Genomic DNA, 13,336 nt, shown 5'->3' with positions numbered 1-13,336 from the left:
ATGTTTGTTGATCATAGCATCTGACACTTTCTGTCTGCCCAAACATGATACTGCCATTGTTTGTATTACATTTTAATTATTAAACTTTGCAGGTAGGGCTTACATTATCATCACCCTTCGCCTTTTCCTTTAACTCTTAGTCTTATCTCATTTGAATTTTTCCAAAACAAAAAAATAAATAAATAAAGCACCTCTCAAAAATTAACGTTAGAGCAAATGTATGACTTCAGTTCGGTTGGTTTTATACTCAAATAACATAGTCTTCTTAAATCTGTATTCTCATCAGGGATGAGAGGAACCAGTCGATCATTGTGAGTGGCGAGTCTGGAGCAGGAAAGACAGTATCAGCCAAATATGCCATGAGATACTTTGCTACGGTCAGCGGCTCTGCCAGTGAAGCCAACATAGAGGAGAAAGTCTTGGCTTCCAACCCCATCATGGAGGTGAGGATTGGATGCTGATGCATCCCTCTGATTCAAGTTTTATCTTAAAGAGAAGCTGACTCATAATTATACTCAATGTTTGCTTTACCAGTGCAGAACGTTGCTTTAAATACAAAATGATGATTATTTTTTATGGGCATTTTCTTCTAATTTGTTGATATAGAATCCCTGTCAAGATTTAGTGCAAAATTTTCTACTCACTAAATATGTGTAGTTACTCGATACGACTTTGTACAACCTGTCTCCTTATAAATTCCAAAACACTTGTACAAACAATTACAAAAGAATGTGTTGTGGGTGTGAAAGACTGAATCCATCCACCTAGACTGTTTTTTTAAAAAAAAAAAAAAAAAAAAAAAAGCTCTTTTCCAGAGCTGTGAATTTGTCATCAAAGTCTTGCCTGACTTTTCTTGGCAACCTGTATATAGACACTTGTCTCCTTGGCCGAGTTAATTATTTTGTGAATGATATTGGCTAAATGTCATGGTGTATGTGTTTTTCCTCTCCTTCCCTTTACTTTCTCTTCCACTGGCATTTACTTAGTCCCTCTCCTTCACTTTCTCCACCACACTCTGTGTTTCTGGCCTCAGGCTGCTCTCTGCTCTAACACAGGTCTTATTCTTTAGTGTGTCTGTGTGTGTCTTTGTGTATTTCTTCCTGTAAAGTCATAAGGACAGGAAGGGTTAGAGAGCTCTCCTGGGCCCATATGCCATTACCCCCTTTCCACCCCCTCCTCCTGCTGCCATTCCCCACCCTGTCCTTTCCAGCCACTCTGCTTACATCATTCTCCTCCTCCCAGCCACCCTCTTTTCCTCGAGCCAATCAGAGATGAGCTGACAGGATGAATAGAAAGCTTTCTTTCGTCGTGATGATGTCACTTCAGCCTCTAAGCCTGGATGCAGAGTAGCTGGTTGCATCAGCCTTTTTGATATTACAAAACCTGTGTGTGTGTGTGTGTGTGTGTGTGTGTGTGTGTGTGTGTGTGTGTGTGTGTGTGTGTGTGTGTGTGTGTGTGTGTGTGTGTGTGTGTGTGTGTGTGTGTGTGTGTGTGTGTGTGAGGGTGTGTGTGTGTGTGTATGTTTGTATGTGTTTGGCTGATGCACACAGAGACTGGAATACCACCTCAGCTGAAAGACTCCTTGTCTGCAGTAAAAGACCGTGTGTTTGGTCTTAACTCAGCAAGAACCCTGTGCTTGCACACGATTTAACTCTGTTCAAGCCAGCTGGTTATATAGCTGGGATGTGTTTCTGTATGTAGCCCCACCCTTCTACTTAGAGGGCATTGATCAATCCTGTATATTGAGTGAAAGCAGCTGACTGCAAATGATTTCTTTAATTCGTTTGTTGTATAGTTCATTAGCTCAGCAGGAAATGTCAATCGACATATAATTGATCCAAATGGTTTATGTGGAAGGATCCATTATAACAAAGCAGTACTTTGTCAAGTGTGGACCAGTCACAAATAAAATGCAGCCTGTTTCAGGCTTTATCTGTACAAAAAGTGTAATCACACATTGTGGTTTTATGGGAATTATATGTGCTGGATTATTTCTTGGCTTAGAACGGTGACTTCCTGGCAATGACGACATTTCTGGCTAAGGATTAGTTTTTTACCTTTGCGCAGAGCCACACTACCAGTTCCCCCTTGTGTTCCATCGTTATACTAACCAGTTATTTTAGCTTTAGCCCCATATTCATCATACATTCACGAGGGTGACTTTCTCATTTAACTATTACTATGAAGCTGGAAGAAAGTGCATTTTCCAAAATGTTGAACAATCCCTGAACTGAAATCAGTTTCATTGTAATGTTACGTACTTTAACGTCTCCTCTTTTCTGTTTCACCATGATGCTCATAACAAAGTCAAAATAAGCATTAATGAGCAATTGGGGCTACTATTTTAAGCCAAATCGCTTTTGAATAAAAACATACTTCTACATGATCGGCCTGTCAAAATGTAATTACTATCACCAAAAAGTGTTTTGTCTTATTCTTCTCTCTCAGGCCATTGGAAATGCAAAGACCACCAGAAATGACAACAGCAGTCGTTTTGGGAAATACATTGAGATCGGCTTTGACAACCGCTACCGCATCATTGGCGCCAATATGAGAACATATCTGCTGGAGAAATCACGAGTGGTGTTTCAGGTGAGTGCACAAACACAGATTTAAGTTTTCAGTAGTGCCTACGCATTCAGGGGGTTTTGTCAAATGTGTCACACTAACATTTAGCCCTTCACTCATTGCAGTCTGTTACCCACCCACAGGCATCACACATAAATGAACGTCAAACATCTAACACAGCTACGTTTTATTCTGAACTCACCTCTTAAAGAGCCGTGACATAAAACACACCAGATTCCAAATGAAGTAAGATTGGGCTGTTTGTTTTTTCAAAGCAGTCTAAAGTCACAGTGGCATTGTTGTGTCCTTCAGCCGTATTTCCTGGGTTTCTGATTTACACTCTTAACATCCCGCATGTTTACGGCATAATAGAATTTTATAAGGGGTCTGTTGAGTAGCATGTTTGATTTGTTATCATCACTCTAGTTTGTTTCATTGACATCTAAGGTGTTTGTGCCAGAAACCAACTAAGTGCGTTTGTTTAAAAACCATCTTTTTCATCAATCCTATTTTGTTTATTGTCTCCTGTCTTGATAACTTCTGTCTTGAAATTACTGTCTTAGATAAAGTTTACTTACTCTTTATCTTACATGGAACTTTATTGTACATTCGACAGGTGTTTGCTCACCAGTGCAGCCAGTAGGGCAGTGTCTAGATGAAGAATAAGGACTTTTTTTTCTCCACACATGCGGAGTTACGCACGCGCGCACGCACACATACTCATAATAGACAGCACTGCTGAGGAATGAGGAAGCTGGTGGAAAAATTGTGATCAATTTCCTTGTCACATTTTTTACAAGCTTGCCTGCAGTAACACCCATTTACAGGTGTATATACTTGTATTTCTGTTTTTGTGAGGACCACTTTGAGTTTAATTCTATTGTGGTGAGGAAAATTTGGCCGATCCTCACTTTATCAGTCTCCTCTGAGGGTTAAGATGAGGTTTTAGATTTAGGTTTTAAGTTTCATTTTAGATTTAGGTTTAGGGTTAAGGTAAAGATTGAGATTTGGCAGGGAATGCATTATGTCAATGAGTGTCCCTACAAAGATATCAGTAGAAGCATGTGTGTTTGTTTTGCATTCTATATTTGGGTGTTGTAAGACAAATGTGGAACCCAGGTAACAAATGTTAAGCGCCTTTACATTTTGTTTTTAGCATTACAAGCATAGCAATGATATCCCGCCAAAATGATAGCTATTTATTGTCACTAAAACTGACTCTGTAGCTCAACTGTATTTGCCAGCCATTATTTATCTGTATTTACAGTATGATCTGTCAGGTACTCTATCATGGGTAGAATGCCTGCACAGGTGGGCTACATCTTGTGTTTGATTTTTCTGTATGTTTGGGGAAATGTCAGACTCAGTAACATCTGTTAACATGTCATTGAGCAAGCCACTAAATCACTCACTGGTCGAGTGAAGCTCATGGATGTATAACATGTATAACTGACAAGCACATATAAATACAGCATACATTCATGCAGATGTAGGTGGTTTTCTCTATGTGATTGTACAGTAGGTTAAAAAAGAGGGGATTATGACTGAATATGTGTAGATCAACTTTGAATAAAGATTTATGAAGTAGGTGTACATGTGGCATTTCTCTAACATTATATGATCTTTATGTCTTCTCCAGGCGGACGAGGAGAGAAATTATCACATCTTCTATCAGCTATGTGCATCTGCGCATCTGCCTGAGTTCAAACCACTGAGGCTCAGTAAGTCTGATGCACATATGCACACACACACCAGACAGAACAACTCATCAAGTTATAAGATAAGATGAACTTTATTTGTCCCTGAGGGGAAATTCAGGAAAACATGATCATGTTTTTCAACAGTGGGAAATTATGCTGCAGCATATATGGATATTGTTTTACCTAGCACACTTAGCAAGTATATTACATCTATTCAAAAACAACAGTGAAGATATACTTAATAACTTATATCTAAGCCTTAAAGCCAAGTTAGAATATCAAAATGTTCTGGTTTGAAGTCCAGTGTTTATTTATTTATTTTTGGTATTATTTTTTAGTGGCTCTCCATAGCAGCTAAACTGCCAGAACACTGAACAGCCATCATCATCTCAATGACTAATTCACTCAGCCAAGCAAAAGACACTTAAAGTTTAGTTTCCATTTTTTCTTCATCTGTGTATCCCAGTAAGAGCCATATTTAACCTCTAACACCAACTGGAAATAATGTTGCTGAAGATGAACCAGAACCAGAATAGGAAAAAGGTTCTCTGCCACATACAATATATTTTTATCTGTTTAGACATATTAAACTCAGTGACTCTGTGGTTGAACACGCTCTCATACAGAGCTCTCCCACTGTGGACCTGCACCTGCTCATCCTACACACACACACACACACACACACACACACACACACACACACACACACACACACACACACACACACACACACACAGCTGCTGTCTTTTCCTCTCTTGCTGACTTCCTGGCTCAGTAAATGGAGCAGTTGTCAGAGCCATGTCAGTGCCTCTTGTTACCAGGCAACAGGCCATGCCTTAACTCAGTGTGAAGTGCATGTGAAGAAACTGATGGCAGAGAAGTTGGGCCAATGTCGTTCTTACACAGATTGTTCTAACAGGCTGTTTTCAGCAATCACATCGTTTAGAGAGACTCTGGGTTTGAGAATTTTATTTGTCAGATCTGCTAGGGATGCAACAGTACTGTTAGCCCATGGTTCAGTGCATATCTCAGTTTTTGGGTCACTGGTTACAATTAGAAAAACAAGGGTGTTGTTTATAGCACATTTCAGTCCAGGTTAAACTTTGTAAAATTCATGTCCTCCATATTTTCTCACTCTCTCTCCACTCAGGTAGTGCAAACGACTTCCTGTACACCATGCAGGGTCGCAGCCCTGTTATCGAGGGTGTGGATGACACCAAGGAGCTTTGCACCACTCGCCATGCCTTCACATTGCTAGGTAAGTGACGCATATGTAATCATATGCACATATCATATCTGTTCGAAGGATGTAGGAGTTTCAAACACAGGAGTCAGATGCATGTCAATGGGAACTCCTCTGGCCTCTGGATATATTCAACTGATGAATATTATAAATAAAAACAAAGCGCCAAGCAAAAAACTTCAGTATTTAATGTGTGAATAATGTTAAGATGTTGAAAGAGATTAAAGTTGGATATTGTATTGTGGGGGTTAAGATTGAGGTTACCACATATAATGTTATCTTAGTGATAGTCTTGGTAATAACCAGAGTACCTACTTCTGTTTGTTTTCTGCAGGAATCAATGAGTCCTATCAGATGGGTTTGTTCCAGGTTTTGGCTGCTATTCTTCATCTGGGAAATGTGGAGATAAAGGATAGAGATGCAGACAGCAGCCTCATTCCTGTGAGGATAATATTTTCAATTTGATACTGACCGGTTTCATAATATTTACAATTTTTGGTAGTCATGTGAACGTTAGTCTTTTCCAGTCAGTGTTTCTGTTTTTATTTGAGCACAATTCCATGTCTTGTGTTTTCTGTTCTCCTGTCCCTAATCACATTTTTTATCATGTTGTGACAAAAGTTTGTCTTCATTTCACCTCAATTGCCCTGTTGTGACTCATGATATGAGCACAGTGATGAATGTTATCCATCCAGTTTTTCAATTTCCTGAAGTGTCAGTACTGTCATTACAATGCACCCCATGTGACAGGACAAAATGAATTTGAATATGTCTATACAAGCCACACCTCAGTTTTACCTATATACATATTTTCACTCATTTCACTGAGACATATCTTCTGAGAACTGTGGCAAAATACCTTGTTCACACCACTTGAATCCAAAAACATAAACATTCAAAAGTTAAATATGTTTTGTTTCCAAATGAGAAAATTCACCTTTTGTTAACTGGCACCTTGTGTCTCTCCTGTTAAAGATTAAAATATGTCCTTTTTGCTGTAGCCCAACAATCGCCACCTGACAGCGTTCTGTGAGCTGGTGGGGGTGACATATCAGGACATGGCTCAGTGGCTGTGCCACAGGAAGCTGAAGACAGCCACAGAGACATATATCAAGCCCCTTCCTCGTCTGCAGGCCACCAACGCCCGTGACGCACTGTCCAAACACATTTACGCCAAACTCTTCAATTGGATCGTAGAGCACGTCAACAAGGCTCTGATCACCAGTATTAAACAGCACTCTTTCATCGGAGTCCTCGACATTTACGGGTACGTCTGCATATTCATGTCTGGGATTAGTTTGAAAGATGCAGTCGACATATCGTCTTTAATTTTTAACCCTTGAATATCTCATTTTGAATTTGAGGATGCATGTCTTCTGTTAACTAGTTATTTGATGAAGCAGAAGTTTATTAACATTCATCATGTTAACATCTTTGCCCTTTATTGCAAGGTTTGAGACATTTGAGATCAATAGTTTTGAGCAATTCTGTATCAACTATGCCAATGAGAAACTTCAGCAGCAGTTCAATATGGTGAGTAGCATGTGTTTTGTCCATTCTTTTCTACATTGAATTGAAGAACGTGAAGTTATAGTATTGTTAATTTACTCTTATGATACAAGTGTAGAGCTAAATCCTCTGCCATGTTTCTCTCCGGGTGTACACAGCATGTGTTCAAGCTGGAGCAGGAAGAATACATGAAAGAGCAGATCCCCTGGACTCTGATTGATTTCTACGACAATCAGCCATGCATCAATCTCATAGAAGCCAAGATGGGAATCCTAGATCTCTTGGATGAGGAGTGCAAGGTATTTTTGATTTAGTCCGCTAAATTACATTTCACAAACACAGTGGCGTTTCCAACATAGCAGACAGAATATGATACTGCTTTGTCGCAGGTGTCCTTTATTTCAGGCAGCTTGGTTTCTACCCTTTTCCAAGCTCTCCATCATAACCCTTCTTTAAATCTAATCTTTAACAAGAGTAAGCATTGGTACACAAGCTACATATGAGCTTGATGACCTCTGAATACTTGGTGGTGGAATAAAAACCTTCTTATAAATATAAATAAGCACAAAAAGTAAAGTAAGTCTGTGCTGTGTATTGAGCAGAGGCTTGTGTGTTGTGTTGAACATCTCAGTGAGAATAATGTGTCCATATATTCCCACATTCTGCTATAACTTTTATTGACAGTCAGCCTCTTCGTGCCTCCCACCACAAAGTAGTCCACACATATATATCACATCAGAGTTCAGGAAGAAAACCCAGATACAATGACCACAGTTTCAACAGTTACACAGAAGCTTCTCTGCATTTTTCTTTTTTTTGTTTCCAGTGCAACTGAATGAGGTTCCATATATGGTCATTGTTTTTTATATTTAGGTTCATTTTTTGCAAAAGCTTCATTTCAGAGCTGTTGTGGTAAAATACAGCAGATTATAGTGTCAAGGGCAGAGTGCTCATATCTCTACCATCTACACACTTTATATAGCTTGACCAGAAGCACTAACACTGCTAACTATTCTCTCTGTGGTCCTCGACTATTACGTCATTTTACAAGATGTTGACATTTAAGGTGGGCCACGCATTGCTAACATTATTGCAGAGTAAAGTACTTGTTGGCAAAGACATATCAGGAAAATGTCTGTATATACTGAGTGCCAAAAAACAGACATAGTGAAATATAAAATATAGTCTGACATAAAATATGCAATTGAGTTGTGCAGATGTTTTTTTTTTTTTTTTTTATTGGTCCCTTTCTGTGTTTATGAGCAGATGAGTCTATATATTTTTTTTTCATTGCTTCCACTGGGTCTTTTCCCTCTTTATACCAGATGCCTAAAGGTTCGGATGATTCCTGGGCTCAGAAATTGTACAATACTCATCTAAAGACCTGCTCCCTCTTCGAGAAGCCACGCATGTCCAACCGCGCCTTTATCATCCAACATTTTGCTGACAAGGTGGGCCTGACCGTTTCATGCCTGCATATGTTAATCATAGTGTGGGAGTCATTTTATTTATTCTTTGGGAATTTGAATTATTAAATGATTCCTCATTCAGCTAAAAAAGTAATGACATTGCAGGTGTTGGTTTGAAGGATTAGAGTGTACAGTGTTTTTAGCTCTGTAGACACATTAAGGAGAAACTGGCTGCAGGAGTTGCTGCAGAGCTGCTGTGAGACTTTTTTAGCATAGCTGGAGGCTTTATTGGTATCACTTTTCAAACAGTATTTTTTAATGAAGTGTTGAGAGTGGCTGTGTGTGCGCGCTGGTGTAATCCACTTTAGTGTAATAGGTTTCATATTCTATAATAAAGTGTTGTATGACGAAGTATTATTTTTCATGTCTATGTTTAGAGTTCTCATTATAAGGTTACAGAGAGATGGGTCAAGAACTAATGTTGACTTTCTCCAGAGGTCCACTGATATTAACATAGGATCCATTAGAGATCAACCATTTGAAATGACGGATCTTGGTGTATTCAACTTGCATCAAGAGTTGGGGCTGTGTGTGAGCTACCCAGTAGATTTCATTGTTTACCTGTCACTGACCACCTCAGTTTGATTTGAAACCAAGAAAAGAAAACATAGTGTTTAAACATGATTAGGCTTAAAGTATTGAGGGTCAGTCTGCTGAATACAGACCTTATATGTTTGTGTCCCTCTGAGCAATGTGTAAAAAATTGCAACATCCTGTCATTCATGTGGAAATAACTGAAATGAGGTTGCCAGTTTTAGTACCAGAGTTTAAGTAAGCAGAAACTATAGTTTTTCATTAGAAATGAAAAAGACCCAGTGAACTGTCCTCACAGTTGTAATACACACTGTGCTGTCTCCTTGTTGAGCAGGTCGAGTACCAGTGTGAAGGTTTCCTGGAGAAGAACAAGGACACTGTAAATGAAGAACACATCAATGTGCTGAAAGCCAGCAAGGTGAGGTGCACAAGTGCAGACAAACATCTACATTATGGTCTAAGTCAAAGCAGATCATACTGAGGCAGAAGATAGAAATGCTGTACAGCATCACTGTGTTCCTTAAAGAGAAGCTTGAAGCTGCAGCACCTAACCTGTGTGAAAGATAGACTCTTTTTTTTTTTTTTTTTTTTACTGACCAAAATTACCACCTGAAGGCTCGGGGAAGCAGTGCCCTCCCCTGGTGAAGATCATGTTGACTCAACACAAATGCTCTGTTTGGGGGAGTTATTGTCAGTGAGGTTTAGACTTGTTTACAGGTAAAAGACAAAGCTGTGCATTTAGCACAGAGCTAGTTGGGTCATTGGCTAAACATAACCCACAAAAGATAGGTAATTGAAACACTGTGGCTTTAAATATGTTTTTACACAACTAGGTTTTAAACAATACAATGACCTATTTTATTTTATGCTATCAATATGTTTATAAAGGATGTCACAGTTTTGATTGTCTAATTTTGCCAAGTAAACAGAGCTATCAAATTGGAAAATGGCCTCTTAACTTTATATGAACAGATTCTCATCTCTTTATACACACACACACACCCCCACACACACACACATACGTACGCACATTTACTCACGTGCCGTTAAGTCCGAATTAATCACGTGTGTGTGTATGTGTGGGTGTTTTAGTGTTGCTTCGGAATCTGTGTTAAACCTGATGGATCAAAAGGCATCCAAGCCTTTTAAATCCTCATTGCTGTTTTGGCTACACACACACACACACACGTACATGCATGCACACACTCAAAATGCAGTGCGTATGTCCATAATGCTCACAGTGAACTGTTCTCTTGTAGATTTTAACACAAGCAGAGTTCGGTAAGGGTTAAAGTTCTGTGCACTAACTTCTAACACAACCACTTAACACACACACACACACACTCAAATATACAGTCTGACTGTTGCCATGGAAATAAGTGATACAACTAAGATTAAATGGCAAGACAACTTAATGAGATTTAGTCTAATTAAGTTTATTTTTAGTCCTCTGCCAATCTTACCTCATTGTTGTGTGTATTTGTGTGTTTTCTAGCTAGATGATTTGTGGCCCTATGCATTTTAATATATGGTATATAAAATCAGTGAACATTTAATGTAAAGGCTTGCAATTAACGTTCTTCACCTATCTTATTTATTTATCTGGTACTTACCCAATTATGCACAGGATCTAGAGAATAACTACCTGATTTTATAAACATTAAGCACCTTAACTCTTTTCATCGCATTATCACTTAACACAGTAGCAAACAAAATGTGACTGTAGACTGTGGAAAGTTTAGAAAAAAATGTTCTACAAGTCATTACATCCATCATAAAACTCCAAATTCCAGGCTCCACATATTGTTAGTACCACTCTTACATTATTGCCAATGTCTACTTTTCATCAGTACAGTGCATTCAAGTTATACCTAATGCAGTTATTTCTAATGATGACCTTTGATCGTGGAACATGATCAGAATTACAGCAGATAAAATACCATACAGCATGTGTGTGAACAGTAGCTGCCTTTCAACCAGAGGCCTACTGTTCTTCATCTTATGCAGGCTTGGGAGACAATGGAAATGCATGCCAAAGGGTTTTGAGTTGGATCTGATCAAAAGTTATCATCCCATCATGTTCATCTTTTCACTGTACTATACATCTTCTTCATCAGTCATGCCTGCTTTTATTTCTTTTTTGGTTTGAATCATAGATGTATATTCTGGTTTTTGATGAGGATGATAATGATTTTGAACTCTGGGATTTGGTTCCTTTAACCTTTCCTTTTAATGCCATTGTAATTCTGTTGTCACTTTGTCTCCATATGTTGTCCATGAATGTTTGGTTGTGTCCTCATCATGACAACCCTTCCCTGCCAGCAGAAGGTAAACAGAGGCGTCATTGCACCACTGGGCCACCTCCTCTAGCTCTCTTTTTTTCCTCTTTTATCTTTGCTCCTTCCTTTCTTCTCTCTCTGGCACTGAGTTATTATCACCCTAACAGCACCAAGGAGATCTAAAGTGTGTGTGTGTGTTGCATGGAGAGCACTAAAGGCACTATGGGAGGGGCAAAGGGGATTGGATGTTAAAACAAGGGACAAAGGAAGGAGGGTATTTAATGTAGATGTGATGCTGAGGGCGAGCAGCACGTATAGCCTTTGTGGCTGTGGCTCTCCTGCTTAGTGATGCTGGCGAGAGAAACAGCATGGCAACGATGTGAGCAAAGCAGGAGGACCTGAAGCTGCACACATAACACAGCATCCTCCTCATATAACCTCAGTTGTATGGAAGATAATGGCAGAATAATGCCATGCAGCCATATATGACAACAGCATTCTGTCATATATGACAAGTCATATCCTCTTCATTGTTTCTATTGGCGTTTTATAACACTGTAACAACAATTATGAATGAAATTAACAAATGCTAACCAACAAATGATAGATACTTACTCATCTGCTTTGACTGTCAAACAAACTTCACAGCTTTTTTTTTTTTTTTTTTTTTTTTTTTTTTGGGGTGAAAATGTTGAGATTTGTCTCTCATGTGAAACAGTCTGGACTTGATTACTGGACTTGTACGATGAATTTTATTAATTCAGAAGTAAATGGTTTCCAAGACTTTCTAAGAATTATTAAAGCTTACAGCAAAAAGCTCATAATTTTAGTGTCATCCTGCTTTGTAAGCCTGTATGCTCTACGCAGTACATAGGAATAATCCAAATGCATGGCTATAAGACGAGACTGTTATGAAGTACATTTTACTCGTCACATAAAGTAGTTGCCTTGAAGTTTAACTGAATAGTTTTAGTGTAAATGCTTTGTCGTTAATTACTCAATTTTAATAATTATTTCTTTCTGTATCTGATACTGCCACAGACTACTCTTTTTCTGATTGTACTTGGTGCTGTTCTCAGTTTGACCTGCTGGTAGAGCTGTTCCAAGACGAGATAAAAGCTACCAGCCCCACAGGTCAGGTCCCTGGGACCGGAGGTCGGACTCGTCTCAGCATCAAACCAGACAAGAGCCGGGAAACGAGCAGCAAGGAGCATAAGAAGACTGTTGGCTGCCAGGTTGATAATGCTAAAATGCATTTCCATACCCATACATCCAGCATAGATTTAAAATTTTATCCCCACTAGTCCCTAACCCACTCCAAAGATTAAATGAGATGATATGCAATGAGATAAACTTTTTTTAATCCTGAAAGTGAAATTCAGGAATTATTATAAAGTATTTTAATGATGAATATGGACCATAGTTTGACGTCTATTCATGCATCCATCATCTGTACCCGCTTTTTCCTGTTTAGGGTCACAGGTATCTGCTGGCAGTTTGGCATTCATGAGAGATGGTTTTAATTCATTAGGCTTATAAGTACAAACTGTGTTATGCTGCAGATAAAAAGGGTGATGATTGTCCTCTCTCTTGTAGTTTCGTAACTCTCTGCAAATGCTGATGGAGACTTTAAATGCAACCACTCCTCACTACGTCCGCTGCATCAAACCTAATGACTTCAAGTTGGCCTTCTCGTGAGTCTCTCTCTGTTTCATGTATTTTTATGTTTTTCTCATTTTAGATTTCCTCATATTAGATTTAAGACACCAGTCACCTGGTTGTTCATTGAAACAGGCATCACTACATTTGTGACAACTTCCTAAAATTTGTGCCTTCCTGAATTGTTGTTACTATTGAATCAAGCACTATCCCTGTCACCTTGTCACAGTCTTTCTGCAGCCATATTGACTGGGATTGTTTGTTGTTGCAGATTTGATCCCAAGCGTGCAGTGCAGCAGCTCAGAGCCTGTGGTGTCCTGGAAACCATCCGCATCTCTGCAGCAGGTTTCCCGTCCAGGTACCGATAGATCCTAC

General features: G+C 39.0%; 1 protein-coding gene across 5 annotated transcripts in view; it reads left to right on the top strand.

Annotated features, from left to right (window-relative positions):
* myo5aa (myosin VAa) overlaps positions 1–13,336 on the top strand; it is a 42,189-nt gene that overhangs the window by 13,872 nt on the left and 14,981 nt on the right. For 3 of the 5 annotated variants that reach the window (XM_026293427.1, XM_026293429.1, XM_026293425.1), the window contains exons 5-18: positions 287–443; positions 2,449–2,592; positions 4,208–4,289; positions 5,419–5,526; positions 5,846–5,952; positions 6,513–6,778; positions 6,963–7,044; positions 7,179–7,319; positions 8,346–8,471; positions 9,358–9,441; positions 11,349–11,351; positions 12,382–12,537; positions 12,899–12,996; positions 13,233–13,319. In XM_026293427.1, the coding sequence (XP_026149212.1) occupies positions 287–443; positions 2,449–2,592; positions 4,208–4,289; positions 5,419–5,526; positions 5,846–5,952; positions 6,513–6,778; positions 6,963–7,044; positions 7,179–7,319; positions 8,346–8,471; positions 9,358–9,441; positions 11,349–11,351; positions 12,382–12,537; positions 12,899–12,996; positions 13,233–13,319 (1,641 nt within the window). The remainder of the gene's footprint in view (positions 1–286; positions 444–2,448; positions 2,593–4,207; positions 4,290–5,418; positions 5,527–5,845; positions 5,953–6,512; positions 6,779–6,962; positions 7,045–7,178; positions 7,320–8,345; positions 8,472–9,357; positions 9,442–11,348; positions 11,352–12,381; positions 12,538–12,898; positions 12,997–13,232; positions 13,320–13,336) is intronic. The other 2 variants (XM_026293430.1, XM_026293426.1) reach the window with 1 other exon arrangement.

Source organism: Mastacembelus armatus, chromosome 3 (genome assembly GCF_900324485.2).
Source record: "Mastacembelus armatus chromosome 3, fMasArm1.2, whole genome shotgun sequence".
In the NCBI taxonomy this organism is placed as follows: Eukaryota; Metazoa; Chordata; class Actinopteri; order Synbranchiformes; family Mastacembelidae; genus Mastacembelus; species Mastacembelus armatus.
The sequence above is the reverse complement of the archived record's forward strand: the minus strand, read 5'-3'. Positions and strand labels throughout refer to the sequence as shown.